This window comes from Amblyraja radiata, chromosome 27 (genome assembly GCF_010909765.2).
Source record: "Amblyraja radiata isolate CabotCenter1 chromosome 27, sAmbRad1.1.pri, whole genome shotgun sequence".
Lineage (NCBI taxonomy): Eukaryota > Metazoa > Chordata > Chondrichthyes > Rajiformes > Rajidae > Amblyraja > Amblyraja radiata.
The window spans coordinates 14,171,747-14,192,202 of NC_045982.1; the positions used below are offsets into that span (position 1 = coordinate 14,171,747).

Below are 20,456 nucleotides of genomic sequence, written 5' to 3' on the forward strand. Positions count from 1 at the left end.
AAGAACACTAGCTGCCGTACAAACAAATGGCAGGAGATGAGCTTTGAAAATGTCCAATTGGAAATGACACTATCAATGAAGAATTGCAAAACAAAGCAGGCCATTTGAAGCATCCATTTTGTGTTTCCATTTATTCTCCATTGAATTAGAATCCTCATCACATTTTTGCCCTGTTCTCTTATGACAATTTAAAGAGGAATACCATGCATGTTCCCCTCATTAACTTGTTACAAATGAGAACTGAGGTCACTTCATTACTGTGAATAGGGAAAGTTATTCCATCAAGATAACCAATACCTGAAGTGACTTTGATTTTAGTTTTGCTGATTTCTGGTTTGAACTGTACAGTTCGGGAATAGAGTTCTTGCACTGGTCATGTCTCCAGTTTGTGTATTCACCACTGAGGCTTGCTATTAATGCGGCAATGTAAACAAACCACTCCCAACAAAGATAAAATCTGCTCAATTACTCACCCTTTCATACACTTCTTGTAAACTTTGCAAATCCTCTCTTCAAGCAGCCCATACTTCTCTGAGATCTAGGTCGAGAATGTCAAAATACAATTGTCAGAAAAAAAGGTCAAACAAAATTGCTTCATCGGTCAACTCTTCTAAAGGCCTTATATTAGCAAGTCCTAATGAGAGTTGAATTACGGGAGAGAAACATGCTATTTACTAAAGGCTTTTACGAACCATTGCAGTTTTAGTGGACTTTAAAAAACTTTTTTGTTAAATGAAAGATCTGTTTTAAAGACAAACGACCGACAATATTAAAACATGATGAAATTACGGGATATTCAACAGTTCTGCACTCCCATTTGTCACAATCCAGGACTACACACTTCTCAAACTCAACTTATTTGTGACCTTCCAGACTTGTTTCTCTGCTCTTTTATTCTGCGGTGAATTCTCTTTAACGTAGGAATGAAAGAACATATCGGGAGCAGAAGTAGATCACTTAGCCCCAACTGGCTCCAACATAGAAACATAGAAACATAGAAATTAGGTGCAGGAGTAGGACATTCGGCCCTTCGAGCCTGCACCGCCATTCAATATGATCATGGCTGATCATCCAACTCAGTATCCCGTACCTGCCTTCTCTCCATACCCTCTGATCCCCTTAGCCACAAGGGCCACATCTAACTCCCTCTTAAATATAGCCAATGAACTGGCCTCGACTACCCTCTGTGGCAGGGAGTTCCAGAGATTCACCACTCTCTGTGTGAAAAAAGTTATTCTCATCTCGGTTTTAAAGGATTTCCCCCTTATCCTTAAGCTGTGACCCCTTGTCCTGGACTTCCCCAACATCGGGAGCAATCTTCCTGCATCTAGTCTGTCCAACCCCTCAACATATAAGATCATGGCTGATCTGACTGTAACCTCAACTCTGCATTTCTAACTATCTACAGTAATCGTCTTGCTTATCAAGTACCTGTCTAACTTCACCTGAAATAATATTATTATTATTATAAAAAGTCTCACCATTGAAAATGATAGCGCAGCTTTAAGGATTCTTGTAACAATGTTAAAAAAATAAAGTGAATACATCAGGAATCTTGTGTCACAATGTCAGAAAAACAACCTAGCCTTTAACATCATCAAGACGAAGGAGTTGATTGTTGACCTTAGCAAGCAAGGCGTGAACACAACCCTGTCTTCATCAATAGAGCTGCTGTAGAGATGAACAACAGCTTTAAGCTCCTTGGGAACTAATCTCACCAGCAACATAACCTGGTCCCTGCACACTGATGCAGTGATCAAGAAAATGCATCAGCACATATACTTTCACAGGCATCTGAGAACATTCGCCGTGTCCATGGGGATGCTCTCCAACTTCCACAGATGCGCTACATAAAGTATTCTGAAGGGATGCATCTCAGCCTGATATGGCAGCTGCTCTGCTCTTGATCACCTGAACCCGCAGAATGGTGAACACAGCCCAGTCCATCACAGGATCATCAATCATTCCATCTAGTTCATCTTGATGATGCATTGCATCAAGAAGCAAGAAGCCATTCCCTTTCTCTCTGCTATCTTCTGGAAGAAGATACAGGAGCTTGAAAGCCCATACATCCAGACTTACGGACAACTCTTCCCCACTGCTATCAGACTCCTGAAACAGTCGCCTCTTTCACATCCGCTTCAAGGAGATGCCACATTAACTTATTCATAATTCTACCTCATTCAGTTATTCTGTTATTGCACCTTAGTATTTGTGCACCATTTCAGATTTCACTACAATCTTTGAATTTTGCTTATGATGTTGTATTTATTGTATGTATCTATCATTACCATACACTGTTATTGTATGAGTTTCACACAAACAAAGAATTTAATTGGACCCTCATGCACTTCTCAATAAATTAATCTGAATCTGAATCAGAATCTGAGTTGTTGCCGAAGTGCAAATTACCACCAGGGATAATGTGTACTCGATTAACTATCTGTTTCAGTCTATGCCTTAACACAAGATGCTAATTGCAACCAAGATTCAATCCCCTAGCAAATTGGAGTAAGTCACAATGCAAAATCATTTCAGAAATCTTGAAATCTAATGTCCTCATTAATAGGTACACAAAAATGTTGGAGAAACTCAGCGGGTGCAGCAGCATCTATGGAGCGAAGGAAATAGGCAATGTTTCGGGCCGAAACCCTTCTTCAGACCTCATTAACGTCCCCATTAATATATGAGTCAGAGAAATATGCAGACAAATCCCTACTGTTCGGCTGCATGATAAAATTATTTTAGTTTAGTTTAACGATCGTAGAAATGGGCCCTTCAGCTCACTGAGCCCATGCAGACTTTCCCTTCCAAATGTACACATGGTATCATATTCTTGCATGTCAATGTTCTTCCATCTTTCAACCATTCCTTTCCTGAGCTTCATGCTGGGCAGAGCTTTGCACATGCCAAGCACTATGGGTGAGGACATGCTCGCTACGCTCTGCATTACATGTCCATTCCTCACTGATTTTGAACTAAACAGTTTGTGATGCTATATCGCAGTGCAATAAAGAGTCCCCAGAAAGAATCCAAATGGGTATGCACTTTGGACAGATAAGAAATTTAACCCCTAAAAGGGTGTTAGTGAATCAGATTGGCTCCTAATGACCATCCAATAGTTTTTTAGTAATTACTGTTAATTTGCTAATTGTTTTATGGTCATCTCTGCTAGTTATTTTGAGGTTTACTTTATTGACTACTTGCATTTAAGTTGCACAGTTGCTAAGCTGAGCTTTGAGCTTTTGTCTTTAGTTCCTTTGTCCTTTAGACTTCAGACATTACATTAGTGATACATCGTGGAAACAAGCTCCTCGGCCCACCAAGTCCGCGCCGACCAGCGACCACCCCATACACTAACACTATCCCACACACTAGGGACAGTTTAAAATTTTACCGCAGCCAAATAACCTTCAAACCTGTACGACTTTGGAGTGTGGGAGGAAACCGGAGCACCCGGAGAAAACCCACAGGGTCACAGGGAGAACATACAAACACCTTATAGCCAGTAGTCAGGATCGAACTGACGTCACATTCTCCCTCTGAATTATTATTCCAGTAATATAACTAGTATTGTAACCATACTCCAATCCTTTGACTTTCACTGAAGTAGCCAAGATTTTGGTCTCACTTGACACCCATTCTCACATATATACAGCAGGTCACTTGCTCAATATCAGGAGCTGTAATCCAGGATTATTTACTCCTCTCTTAAATCAGGAAGATAACAATAAGTTTTACCACCAGTAAAGTCACACAAACTATGATTAGTTTACCCAGAAAAAATCTCCAGATTGGTTTAGGTCTTCCACTGAGTAAATAATGCTGCTAAATATTTAGGAGAATTTTAAAAATATTAATTTAGTTGAATTCAATATATTAATATATTGCAAACAGTCAGTTTCTAGATCCCTGATGCCAATTTCCCCCCCCGTAGAACAACACTGGACCAAGGAGATACAAGGAACTGCAGATGCTGGAATCTTAAGCAAAACACAAAGTGTTGCAGGAACTCAGCGGGTCAAGCAGCATCTATGGAGGGAATGGACAGTCAAAATTTCGAGCAAAGAAGAATGGTCCTGACTGAAAACGTTACCTGTCAATTTCCTCCACAGATGCTCCCTGACCTGTTGAATTCCACCAACACTTTGTGTTTTGACAGTGGAATTATCTCAGTTTACAATTCAGTGTTATTTCCATTTCCAAATGTGTTATAATTGTAAGAATGAAATATCTCATACAAAGGATGATCAAAAAAAGGTAAAACTCATCAGAAAGTTTAGCATCATTCCTGCCCAGGACCATCAACAATTAGGTGCCTTCACGGGAGAGGATACTAGGGTGCAGCAGTAACTCAGTGGATCACTTGGCAGCTCTGGAGAACAAGGATAGGTGATGTTTCAGGTTGAGACCCTTCTCCAGCCTGAAGAAGGGTCCTGATTCGAAATGCCATCTATCCATGCTCCCTGGAGATGCTGCCTGACCCGGTGAGTTATTCCAGCACGTTGTGTCTTTTGTGTAAACCAGCATCTGCAGTTCCTTGCTTCTACAGCTACACAGGGATCAGGTTAAAAGCGAGCAGCTGCAGGAATCTCCTGTGTATGGGTGATGTAAACAAACAATGACAAATTGGCAGCCCATTTGACACCTTTCTTGGTTTTTATTTCCTTGGAAGTCAGTGAATGAGATGCCGAACAAGCTCCCCCACTGAGTTCCTGCAAAGTCAGATCCGGACTGTCAGGAAATTACTCATTTTAAGTAACATGCTCAGCTGTTTAATACTATAAAATGTACTAACTTGCACATTGATTTTCCTAATTTGCTGAATAACAATAAAAAACAGGATCTACAGTTAAGGCAACTATGTAATTAAATACTTACAGCATTCTTCAGTCCCTTAAGATTAGGAGTCTGTAACATCAAGGCATCAAAAACGTCTTCACACTCCCTGCGTACATATAGCAGCACTGGCAAAGGAATATGGACATATTTTATTTAAATTATATTTTGAAGTTGCTCATTATTCATTACATTTTCTGGGAAATGCAGGATAAAGTATCAATATACATAATACTATTATTATAACATCAGACAATTTTAGCGTCCCAAAGTCAGGAAGACTAAAATCAATTGTTCGACCAGTAAAGTGGCACAAGCTGTGAGTCCAGAAATGTCCAGGTTGTTACGGTTCTTCCACTTCAGAAATAAACTTGCTAAATAGTTTAGGAGAATTTTTTTAAAGTTGAATTCTGCATCAACATAGATATTGCAACACTGTTTACATAAGAGACACTGCACAAGGTATTGCAGATGCTGAAATCTTGCAAAGAACACAAAGTGCTGGAGTAACTCCGTGCGTCAGGCAGCATCTGCGGAGGAAAAGGATCAGTTTTGGGTCAGGACCCTTTTTCGGACTGAGGGTGGAGAAAGCTGGAAAAAAGATTGTGTGGGAAAAAGCCTGGCAATAGATGAAGAAAGGCCCCTACCTGAAATGTCACCTACAATATTCACGTCCTCCAGAGTTGCTGCCTAACCCACTGAGTTACTCCAGCACTTTGTGTTCTAGACACTGCAACAGTTGATTGTCACAATGTCATTGTTAGTTTAGCATTTAAAAAATCAAAGGAATCTGCAAGCTGAATTAGATTTATTAGCTTTTTGAATTGCACAGTGTCTCCATAAAAACGTACCGAGGTTTTCTACATTTTATGAGAATATTTCCAAATCGCTGAATCACACTATGTTTATGCCTTGAAGAGTCCTATTAAGTTTGATGCTGTGAGTTCAATCAAGAACTTTTGCTGCAGGTAGGTTTACTTCAATCCAATATTAAATTCAAAAGTGGGCCCATTCATTACTTCTAATTTTGTTAAAACAAACATAAATAAGTTCCATCCTGAGGGAACCTTGTCCTGAACTTTGATGAATAAACACGATGATATTAAACAACTATTATATAATTTTTAAAAACTAAAATAAAGCACTGGCCATTTTGTCCTATAATCTCATTTACCCTAAAAAATGAAAAGTATTCTTCCTATATTTTAAACTATGAAACAATTGTCTAATACATTAGTTATTAATCGGGGGGAGGATTTATAAAAACGCTTTTGTGAATATTTGAATTATACACTTCATGTGTTTTAGTTTTCTTTATTCATTCTCAGCTTTGTTTACATAAGAAATTGTTCTTTTAATGATAATTAATTGAGAGTAACACAATCAATGAAAAACAAGTAGCAAACCCCTTGGATATAATAGACTTTGTTGAGGACTTAGGTTTTCTATATGGTTACCGTAGAATGGTTCAGCACGGTGGCGCATCGGTAAAGTTGCTGTCTTACAGCGCTTACAGCGCCGGAGACCCGGTTTTGATCCCGACTACGGGTGCTGTCTGTACGGAGTCTGTACGTTCTTCCCGTGACCTGCTAGGGCTTTCTCTGAGATCTTTGGTTTCCTCCCACACTCCAAAGACATACAGGTATGTAGGCTAATTGGCTTGGTGTATGCGCAAATTGTCCCTAGTGTGTGTAGGATAGTGTTCAAGTGCGGGGATCGCCTTTTTGGCGATGACTCGGTGAACCGATGGGCCTTTTCTGCTCTGTATCTCTAAACTAAACTAAACTAAACTAAACTAAACTAAACTAAACTAAACTAAACTATTTTCTGATTTTTATTGTATATGTATTAAAAGGCTGAAATAAAATACAATCAGCATGTACCTTTCCATTAATCAGTAAGATGCATTTTTCGAGTAGCTGCTTATTCTAGGAGGACATGATAATTAGTTTATCATCTTCCTGATGACTGAGGCAGGCTAAACAGCAGGAAAGGTGCTGAGTTGAGTCAGCTTGGCCAGCTTCTGATTATGTTGCTGTTTGGATTGGCACAGGCTACAGTGTTAAACCAATGTTTTCTCCAAGGCTATAGCACCCAGCTTTCGACCCTACTTCATTCCAGCAGACATTTGGGCTGGCGTCCTTGCCACCATTACAAACATATTACTAGGCTTCAAAATCATTAATTTTCAAACAAATTACTTCAAATGTAAAAAGGCATTTATTTTACCACAATTGGCACAACGTGGGTTGACAAAATGTCAGCCATGTGGTATCCTGTGCCTTCCTATCCCTTACCACTTACAAAGAACACAAGTATAGCAAGGTTGTAACCCCAGTACCTTACTGATATGATCTGTGACTAGGCACAACCATTGCCATCTGAGTAAGGAGGCATGAAAAATCTAAGTAAATCTTAGACAATAGACAATAGACAATAGGCGCAGGAGTAGGCCATTTGGCCCTTCGAGCCAGCACCGCCATTCAATGTGATCATGGCTGATCATCCCCAATCAGTACCCCGTTCCTGCCTTCTCCCCATTGTCCCCATCTTTACATTATTTTCTGAGATTTCTCTTACTGCTCCTCAGGTCCATAAGAATACTAAAGTTTCTCCATCCTTCCCCTTGCTGCGATGCCAATTCCTCCTATTTCCCATTCCTTCCCATATCTTCAGTCTCCAGCAGTATGTTTGTTGCAGGCTCTTGCAAGAGTGAGTGCTGCTGCTCTATTCAAGTGAGGCTTGGGAGTTAAAATGGACCATGTGCAACTCTTCACAGAAAGTTCCCTCCTTTCCTGTACCCGACCCATCGCAAACAAGCCCCAAAGTAATTTCTGCTAATACTCTACCTCGCTCTGGTTCACAAAGCTTGGCAAATTTGATGGGTAGATCCCCTTCATCCTTGAACAGTGTCTTGCTTCCCCTTTTGACTGGTAACCTGCAGATTTAAAGCAGATGATTGTAAGCAAGCCTACTTTAAAACAGAATCTTAAGTTTAAATGACTATCTTCACTAAAATCCTTAACATGCTCCAATGTAAATTGAGACTTCTTGGTCGAATATCCTGATTTTGTTGATGTTTTTGTTCCGTTTAGATTCAGGAATCTCTTTGTTCAATGCAAAAGTTGGCTTGTAGCTCAGCCTTTGCCACCATGTTCAATGAGAACATCTAGTCTCCAAAGCATTTATTTATGTACCTTGGAGCCAGGTTCAAGAGTCCCTCCCTCAAGGGATCAGTGTCTATGGACAGACTGTGCTTGTTTGACAGTCCCTTCCAAAATAACAACCTTTGACACTCTCAAGAAGGTGTGGAGGATGTTTGAGATGTCACCACCTCCAAGAATACATTTACAACACACTCAATTACTGCTTGGATTGGTATGTGCCTTGGTTATAATCTTACTGAATCAGTCTGAAAAAGGGTCTTGACCCAAAACATCACCCATTCCAGAGATGCTGCCTGTCCGGCTGAGTTACTCCAGCATTTTGTGTCTTTCTTCTATTCTATCTGCAGTTCCTTCCTACACATTATTAATAATGCCCCTGTCCCACTTAGGAAACCTGAACGGAAACCTCTGGAGACCTTGCGCCCCACCCAAGGTTTCCGTGCGGTTCCTGGAGGTTGCAGGTGGTTGCCGGAGGTTGCAGGTAGTGGAAGCCGGTAGGGAGACTGACAAAAACCTCCGGGAACCGCACGGAAACCTTGGGTGGGGCGCAAAGTCTCCAGAGGTTTCTGTTCAGGTTTCCTAAGTGGGACAGGGTAAGCTTACTGGCCAGCTGTGGAATACCTCCATTTCACAAATTGCAGAGGGTCAAGAAGAAAGTGGTTCATCGCCTTTACAAAGAGTAATTAAGGAGGGAGAATAAATGCTGGCCTAGACTTGCATTATTATCATGATTAAAAATAATAAATTTGGCACTGCTCTAACTTCTGACTTCACTGAATTGCAGCAGTGGGAGACCTCCCTCCTCCCATTTCCCTCTGATTTGCTCAGGGGCCAGGTCTGCCCAATTTTTCAATTTGCACTGTTAGCTTTGCAGAGCATCATTACTTCATGCTGAAACATAATCACCAATTGTGCATTAATATTCTGCAAATCATATAATGTTTATGGAGAGACAAACGGGGCTAATGTTTCACATTGATAAAGTTCCAGTAGAATGAGAGAGAAAAAAGATTTTAGGCCAGGAGAAGGTGTTGAGGCAATGAAAGTAAGAGTGAAAAGAAGTATTTAAATAGCGTGAATAGCAGCAGAGATTAACTAGTTAAATGGTTCTGGCGTATGAGGGAGTGGTCGTGAGACATAGGAGATATAACCATAATCAATATTAAAAAGGTCCTGATTTAAAGAACTGGGCAATGGTTACAATCTGAAAATGTTGAACTCTAAAGTCCCATTAAGCAGTGCCAATTAAACTCTTCCCATAAGCCGACATATGTTTTTGCATATCATTGTTTTGTGATGTCTGCATGTACCAACAGGCTTTACAGGCAAATAAATGCACTTGGTGTATGATCACTGTGATGGAAGCACTGTGATGTTATATAACCCTGTAGGTGTTGTCAGTGCACAAAGCCGTTCGAAATTTCCTTAATCACCTTCTCATCTGATGATCAAGTTACTGGTTACTATGTTTCAGTTACTGAAATACACACCTATAGCTTCTCAGAAGGGAAAAGATTGAATGCACACAACTTAACAGCATAGGATCTTTGATGACCATCAGCTTATATACATCACACTATATCCCAATTCACCTCACAACAGAATAATTTGAGTCATACGCCACAGAAATAGGCCCTTTCCCCCAACTTGTATATACCAACCAAGATGTCAATCTTTGCCAGTCCCATTTGCCTGCGTTTGGTCCATTTCCCTCTAAACTTTTCCTATCCATGTACCTGTCTAAATGTCTTTTAAACATTGTAATTGCAGCTGCCTCCCCAAATCCTCTGGCAGCTCATTCCATATACTGTATTCACCACCCTCTGCGCCCCTTCTCAATCTTTCCCCTTTCACATTAAACCTATGCCATCTAGTTTTAAACTCCCCTACACTGGGAAACAACCGTGACTATTCAACTTATCTACGCCCCTCATATACCTCAATAACGCCAACCCCTCAACCTCCTACGTTCCAGTCAAAACAGCCCAAGCCTATCCAGTCTCTCCTTACAACTCAAGCCCTCCAGTCCCAGTACCATTCTTGTGAATCTTTTCTGCACTCTTTCCACCTTAATGACATCCTTCCTATATCTGGGTGACCAAAGCTGCACAGAGTACTCTAAGTGTGGTCTTACCAATGACTTGTCCAGTTCTAATGTGCCATCCCTGCTCCTGAATTTAATGGCCCGACCGATAAAGGCAAGCTTTCTTTATTCTTCATTACCCCGTCCATTTGTGTCTCCACTTTCCGGGAACTATGTTCTCTCTGTTCAACAACACCTTCCAGGACCACCATCTACTGCATAAGTCCTGCCCTGGTTTAACCTTCCAAAATGCAACACCTCACACTTGTCAGTATTCAATTCCACTTCATTTCTTGGCCCATTTCCCCAGTTCACCCAGGTCCTGTTGTAATCTTGTGATAACCCTCTTCATTGTCCCAATACTCCACCAATTTTGGTGATATCCATAAATTTACTAATTGTGATAAGAACATTGTCGTTAAAATCATTAATAAAGATGACAAACATCAGTGGACCCAGCACTGATCCTTGTGGCACACTCCTGGTCATAGGTCCCCAGTCTGAATAACAACCCTCCACTATCTCCTGCCATTGAGCCAATTTTGTATCCAGTTGGCTTGCTCATCATGAATCCCATGCAATCTAACCTTTCAAGTTAGCCTCTCATCATTATAGGCGTCGTTAAAGTCCATGTAGACAACTTCTACCCACCCACAATACTCATGGCCATATCTCAAAAAGCTCAATCAAATTCATGAGGATAAACAGAAAGCATTCCTTACCTCTCAGGATGTCTTGCTTCACCACTCATTGAGTGCTCCTGAAAACAAACAAGCCCAAGATGTAAATATAATTTTCAAGCGTTATCCAGGGTGCATTTAAAAATAATACAGACATGGTGGCTGAAATTGAAAGAAGATTTTGGAAGTCATTTTTCTAAGTGGCAGTTTTTCAATTGGGAACACTGAATGTGGCCAAGTCATATTTCCAAGGTTTGTCTGTGTTACTTCATTTGTAACTATAGAGGTCTGTTAATATTCATGCTAATACTCCTGGATAACATGCTGCAGTGGCAACCTTGGATTCTGCTTTGATAACGTCGCCTATTTCCTTCGCTCCATAGATGCTGCTGCACCCGCTGAGTTTCCCCAGCAATTTTGTGTACCTTGTATTGAACAACTGTTGTGTTTATAATTAGGCTTGAGAGAGGAGCTCACTTGAACTGCAGCATTTCAACCTGAAATGTTGACAGTCCCTCTGCCTCCACAGATGCTGCCTGACCTGCTGAGTTCCTCCAGCAATTTGTTTTTTGCTCCAGATTTCAGCATTTGGAGATGCTTGTGTCTCACAAGGAGCAATGCTGTGCATGTATGCTTTTAAACATTTATAAAGGGATTATGCACCAAACTGATTGCAATACAGTCTGGAGAAGGGAGATGAATTTTGCTTTCTCTTTATTGGGCATGAGAGTGTTATGTGTTAACGTGTGTTCCAAAATAGTTTTCAAAATAAAATTTGTGAGTGGTTTGAACACTTGAGTGACAAAGCACAGCAGGGGGGTTGAGCTAAGCCAAATAAAACAGGAAAATAAATTGGTTTTCCAGTCGGAAAGCATTGGGCAATCTCTATTGAAATAGCAGAAATAGTTTGAAAGATCTTTTAGAGTCATAGAGTAATACAGTGTGGAAACAGGCCCTTCGGCCCAACTCACCCACACCGGCCAACAATGTCCCAGCTAGCCAAGTCCCACTTGCCTGCGCTTGGTCCATAATCCTCCAAACCTGTCCTATCCCTGTACCTGTCCAACTGTTTCTTAAAGGATGGGATATTCCCAGCCTCAACTACCTCCTCTGGCAGCTTGTTCCATTCATCCACCACCCACTGTGTGAAAATGTTACCGCTCGGATTCCTATTAAATCTTTTCCCCTTCACCTTGAACCTATGTTCTGTGGTCCTTGATTCCCCATCTCTGGGTAAAAGACTCTGTGAATCTACCCGATCTCCCTTAGTGAGAGCAGAAGGAGATCTAATTGTGCAGCCTTTCATTCTAAACTGGTTCACCTGGCCACATTATATAATTTTGTGCATGAGAAATAGCTGCTTCAGGAGGGCCTTGAGCGCGAGCAGAACAAGAGAGATAATGGCAAGCAAGAAATGTTACAATTGGTGCCACATAAACCTAAACAGGAACGAGCAATAGGCAGTATTAGTCCATCGTTACATACCAATCTAGTTCGCTGTGAATAAAGGAAATGAGCTTCTGGCGTGAATAGAACAGGAGATGAAATTAGGTCTGTCATTGGCTTGAAATATGTACGATCATTTCCTCTGTGATCTGGTAGTGGAATCCTCTTGTTGGTAATAGCTGTTAAATGGAAAGGACCAAGCATAAAATCAGGCAATTGGATATCGTTTGTTAACTGTACCTCTTTTCTGTTCATATCCTAAGAGTAATAGGGTCACATCTTCTGAATAATTTCCTTTACTTTCTTAATATAATTTACCTGTGATTTAACGTTTGAAGCTATTGTGTGAATTTCATGCATTGACATAGAGGTACAGTTGCTTTTTTCCAATACTGGGTGTGGACAGAGAGGTGGATGTGCCCTTTAACTATCAAGAGGCTCATTGGCATCCTCTCTGGCTATTGAAGTCGTTCTGTGCTCCCACACCACTCTCTCCCCAATGGTGTTTAGACCTTGCCCAAAGGTCATATCCTGTTTTTCTTTCAAAGGCACATCTGATGACCATACCTTTTGAAGGGCACAAGGTCCCCAAACCCCTCCCCAGGTTGTTGTCTACTATCCCCGAGCATCCCTTGCTTGGAATCCCTCTGTTAATGGCTCTCACCATCCCAGCCAGGTCACTAATTTACCCAGGTGTTGGGTGGAAAATGTATCTAAAAATAATAAAGTACACTCTTTGTGAACGCTTTATTTCAAGTTGCTTCCATCCTAGCTTCTTCTGCTGACTCTGTTTGTATTGTCAGTCAGAATATTTTTTCTTTCCCAAGATTTGGTCTCCATTTATCGACTTATTACAAGTATAAGGTGCAACATAACTTTGAAAATAAATGGTTTCAGGACCTGGTGAGGGGTGTGTAAAGATACGAAGTAGGTATATCCCTTTTATCTTATTTTACTTTCTTATATCCTCTGTTCTCTATTTTTCTCTTTCTTTTTCTTTGGTTTTCTTTTTAACTTTTTTTCGTGTTTTACGTTTCTACGGGTCTCCCTTGATCACTCTTTCACGCACTTACTATCCTATCTAACTCTCTCTACTTTCCTTCTTTTTTAAAGTTTCAAATAAGAAGTGGTACAGGAAATGTATTATGTTATTTTTTGGCTTGTATCATTGTAATGTACATTACTTCTAATAAATAAAATATTAAAAAAAGAATATTTATTTCCCAAAATGCTTTCACCTCAGAGGAACATATCCAGTGCATGCATGTGAAAGTCACTTTGAATAGCAGTGTGACCACACTGTATGAGAAACCTATCGTTAAATAAAAAGGGAATACTGCGGAAGCTGGAAATTTAAACATAAACAGGATATTGGAAAACACCAGCAGGTCAGTCAGCTTTTTATTAAGAAAAGATAGGTAATTATATTTTACATGTGCAGCCTTTATCAGACTGGTAATTCAAGTTAATTTTAGTGGGTGAAATGAAATAATGTATGTTGGTAGTTAGGAGGAAAGAAGAAGCAGTTACCCCAACCACAGAGGTCTGGTTAACGGAGTCAATAACCTGAACATGACTAAGTGGAAAGTGGTTGTTACAAAATGTCATCAATGAGATAATACTAGCAAACATAATGGGCAAAAGAATGTGCAAATAATGAAAAGGGAAAGAGATGAACAGACAAAGGTGAGGCTTAAGGCAAATCCACATTTACAAAATAAATAAACATTAAAGAGGAAAAATGTAAAAAATTTGGGTGCAGCAGGAATTAAACTGCGGTGAAGAAGACAAGTAAAATGCAGACTGAAATGACAAGAAATAATGAACACCAAATGGTAATGCAATGGTCTAATAGCGATATTAGAGTCCAGATATTACGTACATGGTGCAAGGAATGTGGGATTTATCATTTCCTTTCAGTCACTTTCAGCGCATATAGAACTGGATTGGCTCTGGAGGAGATGGGGAATGAGAGACAGACACGGACAAAAGGCACATCCATTGTACAGGAGTGTGTCTTTGGAATTTCTTCTACCCACCCCATTCCTACCATCCAGAACTATGCGTTCACCCAATATTATTGCCACAAGTTGCTCAGCCAGACCCAGCCACCTTTAAAGATCTCAGAGGCAGCTGATTGTAAGTGTTTCTTATCTTGCTTACCATCTGTGGTGGAATCTGGGAACTTGCTTTTTCGTTTAGATTGTTTGCGTTCTTCATCCCTCATTTTTCTCTCAGCGCCCTGTGTCAAAGGATGAGAAAAGAGTATAAATGACTATCCATAATAGGAATGGCACATGAATCAGTAAACAAAATGACATACTCTTTCCTTGTAGAAAATTCATCAAACTGCTTAATTTAACAAGTCAATAACAGTCACTCTACACCAGTTCTGTCTTCACCACTCTCAAAGAGTGCAGAATAATACATTGATAGTACCATCATCAGCTGATGACCACAAGTGGTCAACTGACCTACTCTGTCTGTGCCAGCTCTTTGATAAAGCTAATTCATCCCGCTCTCCACTTCTTTCTCTTGGTTCTTGGTTCTTGGTTTCTTGGTCCTCCAAAATATTCCAAATGGAATTTAAACTGGAGGTGGTGAAGGGAGGGATTAAGCCAGAAAGGGTTATTGGGAAGAAAATCTCCATTGCACTGTAATCTGGTTTTTACTTCAACTATTTACATAGTTTTTTTCCAACACTGATATCTGCTTCCAGTGCCATTTGGATCATGCAAGGTAGATCACAATGATGTCCTAGGTAAAACAAAACTCAATTTGTTGGCTTTAGCTCTTAGCAGTTATCAACCCCAACTCGACTGGAAATACTTTCTCTTTATCTGTTCTGACAAAACCCTTCATAATTTTGAGCATTTCTGCCAAACCTCCCCTTGAACCTAGTTGCTTTGAGAAGGTTCTCAATTCACTTTAGAAATTTGAAGACCGTCAACCCGTTATATTCGAGTAAATCTATTGTGATTTTTTTTCAACCTTAGTTATATTCTAATAAACCAATGGTAGTGTATATAATCAGTGACGGACTGGGTCTAAAAATATTGGTTGCCAGGAGACAAAGGGGGCCCACTTCATCAGGGGCCCACTTGATATAGGGGGCCCACTTCATCAGGGGCCCACTTGCCATCGGGCAAGCTGACACCCTGGCCAGTCCGCCACTGTATATAGTGTATATAATAGTGTATATAATAGTAACTGTCACTTTAATAACTGAGTATCAGAATGGTGTGATTTATGTCATGTGATATATTCATTATCTCATGATACTGTATATTCATATTTCTGTGATATAATCAGTCTCGTGAATATGTGTGAGTATACGCAGTGTACGTTTGTAAAATAAGGATGACCCACACTGACAACAGCGTGTACTGAAAACCTGTGCTTTGTTTTCTATCTACATGCTCCAGCTGTAATATCTTACATCTATTGTGCATTTTATTATGATTACATTCATTCCTCAAATGAGAGGCTCAGAACTGAACATAATGCTTTATTCCAGATCAAGTTAATCTTTCAAAGAAAATTCTTTACTTTCATACTCTAATCCATGATCAGTAATGTTGAAGATATCATATATTTTCACATACTTTCAAACAATCCATGCACCCCAGAATTCACTGCCTTTTCATTATCCTTTAAAATTCCATTCTTTAATTCACAATGTTCTCTGAATTATCTGTGCCAAATAGTATAATGTTATAATTTTCTACGTTAATTTTGTGAACATTTCACCACTATAAGTTTGTTATAATGTGCCTCATTGTTTACAATATTAGAGGTCTATACCATCTGCAAACATTGAAATTAATCTGTGGATATCCATTAATGTATTTCAAAAGAGCAGTGAACCTAATACTGAGACCCGGGAGTGCTCATTTTCAAATATCTTGTAAAAACCCAGTTAATCTCTTTGCACGCTTTATTTCAGACCATTGCTAATCTACTACTTAAATCTGATTTAGAACTAAAGTGGTTCTATAAACTGTTTAACCTAGTTGCATCTCTTGCCTGGTGTATGCAGGATGTTTGGTTGCAGGACAATCCATCACAGCATTGTTAAATACCAAACCATGCGTTTTCATGCCATAAAAATATAAGGGTGGGGAATAGGATCACATATCATATCACAACATAAACAAAACTCTGTGAAACTGTATTTGCGTATTATTTAAACTCAATGAGTTCTTTCTCACCCATACTCTCTTTCATAGCTACATTCCATTTCAGCTTCATCAGTTATTTTGTGTTGGTTGAAGTCTCAGGTGTTTATTACATATCTTTCATTAATCCCTGCTCAGTTTTTAAAAGGGATCCTATCTCTTTTCCTTTTCTACCATTATTCATAATGGAAAACAAAAATCAACTCACACCAGAAACCTTCAGGTTTTCTTACAGTCATTACTCAGCCAGTGAAAATATTCTACAGTTTAAGTCGTCAACGGCTGGCATTTCCTCATTGAGGCAGGTTGTTAAGTTACTGATAAATATTGCAAGCTTTTACACTTCATTTATTTGTTAACAAGTCTGTGTAATACCCTAGTTGAACACCTACCAATGTCAGGTCAGGCAAACTCTATGCACATTATCTTTTTCCTGTTTCATACAAAAGAATACAGGTGCTGGAAATCTAAAACGTTCTGTTAGGTTCTGTCAATAGCTGCACTTACAGATAATGTTGGATATTTTTTGTAGTCAAGTCATTCAGTGCATGCTGAGAGATATTTTTTATTTTCCTTGGTCATCAGCTCCAAAAGGATGCAAAGATTCTAATCCAAATATTCGTTTTTATTTGCTTCATTGCAACCAGGGTGGGGGGTGGAAGATTGCGACATTCACGTGGTCCGCCCTGTTTCGACTAATGTAATCAACTCGACGTGCACAAACGGAAGATCAAATAGAACAAGTTGTCCAACAACTTTAGGCTGTGCAGGCCACACGAAAGAAGAAGAAGAAGAAGAAGAAGAAGAAGAAGAAGAAGAAGAAGAAGAAGAACCAGGGTAGCACAGTGGCATAGCGGTAGAGTTGCTGCCTCACAGTGCCAGCGATCTAGATTCGATCCTGACTACGGATGCTATCTGTGCGAAGTTTGTATGTTCTCCCTATGACAGCATGGATTTACTCCGGGGGCTCCAGTTTGCTCACACATTGCAAAGACATGCAGGTTTATATATAGGTTAATTGGCTTCAGTAAGTTGCCCCTAGTGCCTAGGTGCTACGTGCATGGATGATCAAAGGTCGGCATGGACTCAGCTGGCCGAAGGGCCTGGTTTTCCATGTTGTATTTCTAAACTAAATTAAACTGTCAAGATTGGAATATATCTGGCATCCAGAAGCATATTCTACACCTGGGCATCTATTCTGTGTACAGAGAAATTTGTATAGCTAATACCCTTTGGGAAAGCAGCTATTTCAAGCTATTATAGATTTAAATATTTTTCATTTACACATTAATTGCAGGGTTTACCTTCACAATGTTGTCAGAAAAGCACAGTAATTGCAAAAGTACTTTGAATACCAATCAAAAGTTTGTGCTATCACTTGAGATTTGTCCACGGGTAACAAAAGAAGTCTGAAGAAGGCCCTGACCCAAAATGTTGCCTATTCTTGCCATCTACAGGTGTTGTCTGACCCGTTGAGTTACTACAGCACTTTATGTTTTGCTCAAGATTCCAGCACCTGTAATTTCTTATGCCTCTCAAGAGAAATCTGTGAGTCTATTCCAGCATTACTTTTTCTTAACATTGTATCCATTTTGATGCACTAATAAATCTCAAAGCCTTGACATAACTCAATTATTGAACAATAAGTGCACAGGTTAGGGGGCATTCCATTCATTGCACTCAATTGCACAACAATTTGGGAAGTCTGGCTGTCATTTTAATTGTGCAACACCTATTCCTGTCACTGAGACTATTATCATTGCACGCAAATTATTCTCACTTATCGTTGGTGTCACTTTGCAACAATAAAAATAATGCCATTATTGACATTAATAGGAGTTATAAAAAAGTGCAAAGTACCCCTCATGTTCTCCCAAAATACTAAAAGTTTGCAATAATTTAAAAAAAAAATGTAAACACTGAGCCTCATTGACCATTGGATCATGCTTACTGGAAATATGCACTTTATGCTTAATCTGTAGAATCTACGGACTGGAGGCAGGTGATGAGTGGTGTCCCTCAAGGATTGGCGCTGTACCCATTGCTATTTTTGATTTATATCAACAATTTGGATGAGAATGTAGAAGGCGTGATTGGTAAGTTTGCAGGTGACACTAAAGTGGGTGGTATGGTAGATAGCGAAGATGGTTTTCACAAATTACAGCAGGATCTTGATCAGTTGGGCAAGTGGGCTGAGAAATGGTTAATGGAGTTGAATGCAGATAAGTGTGAGGTGTTACATTTTGAGGAATCAAACCAGGGCAGGACCCTCACAGTGAATGGCAGAGCCCTGGGGAGTATTGTAGAGCAGAGGGGTCTAGGAGTGCAGGTACATAGTTCCTTGAAATTAGCATCACAGGTAAATATGGTGGGCAATAAGGCTTTTGGTACATTGGCCTTTCATCAGTCACAGTATTGAGTATAGAAACCGGGATGTTATGTTGTACAAGATATTGGTGAGAGTATTGTGTTCAGTTTTAGTCACCCTGCTATCAGGAGGATATTGTTAAGCTGGAAAGAGTGTAAAGAAGATTTCCAGAATGTTGGGGGCATTGCAGTCGGCTGCCCTGCCAGCAGCGTGTTTGTTATATAGACTACTTTTGTTTTATAGAGCATGTCTTAGGTGAGGGGTGGTGTGGGGGAAATGGGGGAAACCGTTTTTTCAGTCACTTCCTCGACGGAGGTGACCTTTTCTGTCGCTACTCTGCTTCCCCTCTCGCGGCCTAACAGCTTGGATTGGAACTGCCTTTCCTGGAGTCTAGCCCAGCAGCGGGCGCAGCATGGACTTCTCCATCGCGGAGCGGGGGCGAACACTTGCTGGGGGTCACCAGAGTGGAGTACTGGTGACTTTGGCATCATGGGGCTGTGTCTGCGGAGCTTTTAGCCGCAGGCGTGGACTTACCATCCGGAGTCTGGGATCCCTTGCTGGGGATCGCCGGAGAAGAGCTCCAACGGCCGGCCTGCCGCCTGCAGCCTATAACATCCTGAAGCCGCGGTCTCCGGTAGGAAAGTGCCGATTCGGGCACTCCAAGTGTGTTCGACCGTCCCAACGTCGGAATTTCAATCATCCTGACGAGAGGGCCTGTACATCTGGCCGTCCATAGTGGCGACTACGGAGGGTTTATGGCCCCGAACACAGATGAACAAAGGAGGAGGACTGACTGAAACTTTGTTGCCTTCCACCACAGTGAAGAATGCCGTGGTGGATGTTTGTGTTAAAATCTATTGTGTATTGTGTGTTCTGTTTTTAAGTGTATCGCTGCTGGCAAATTCATTTCACTGTACCTCCGTCGGTGCATGTGACGAATAAATTTGACTTTGACAGAATGTTTCCTGTACTTGAGGGCCTGAGCTGTCGGGAGAGGCTGGCTAGGCTAGGAGTACAGGAGACTGATGTGGTGATCTTATAGAGGTGCATAAGATTGTGAGGGGAATAGATAGGGTGAGTGCACACTTTTAACCAGAGTAGGGGAATCAAGAAGTAGAGGAGTAAGCAGTATTTAGTCAAATTGAAATTTCAAATGTTCAAAAATATTTAAATACTTTTATGACTTGTTCCATATTAAATGTGGGAAAGTGTAAATTTTACTGTGGCAGAATGAAATTTCCATTTTCTCTACAATCCTTAGAGAGTCCATTTTGCACCGATGGAAATTATGCCCACATTTGCCTTATGGGTTTTAATTCATTAGGAATGACACCGAGATCTACTAAACATATCATTTCAGTTTCTGCTTTCAATTTGATTAACAACTTATCTACTTTTTTTATACTTTGAATATATTTTTCAATCTTTAATGTTATTTGGTGCATGTCAATATTGCCCAGTTATCATAAACACCAGGTTTTAATACTTAGCAATAACACGGCACTCAGGTGAAACAGTACCTTGTCCACAAATATTTTAATCTGGCAGACAGCCCGATGAATAGGTTTGTCCGATTTGGTTTCACAGTCAAAGGTGTCTATCTGGAGGTTTAAGGGAAGACCTTTGACTCCCTTCTGTGAGGAGAAGTCTGTACTCAGGCAGTTAATTCCAATGTGAACCTAATGGAAAGAAAAC

At 40.3% G+C, this 20,456-nt stretch overlaps 1 protein-coding gene across 2 annotated transcripts in view; it reads right to left on the bottom strand.

The window, feature by feature from the left end:
- The window catches only part of grhl3 (grainyhead like transcription factor 3), a 79,696-nt gene that overhangs the window by 4,142 nt on the left and 55,098 nt on the right, over positions 1–20,456 (bottom strand). For both annotated transcript variants that reach the window (XM_033045190.1, XM_033045192.1), the window contains exons 9-15: positions 20,282–20,440; positions 14,379–14,457; positions 12,255–12,394; positions 10,812–10,849; positions 7,689–7,777; positions 4,882–4,967; positions 474–538 (exon numbers count right to left, since the gene is read on the bottom strand). In XM_033045190.1, coding sequence (XP_032901081.1) covers positions 474–538; positions 4,882–4,967; positions 7,689–7,777; positions 10,812–10,849; positions 12,255–12,394; positions 14,379–14,457; positions 20,282–20,440 — 656 coding nt within the window. The remainder of the gene's footprint in view (positions 1–473; positions 539–4,881; positions 4,968–7,688; positions 7,778–10,811; positions 10,850–12,254; positions 12,395–14,378; positions 14,458–20,281; positions 20,441–20,456) is intronic.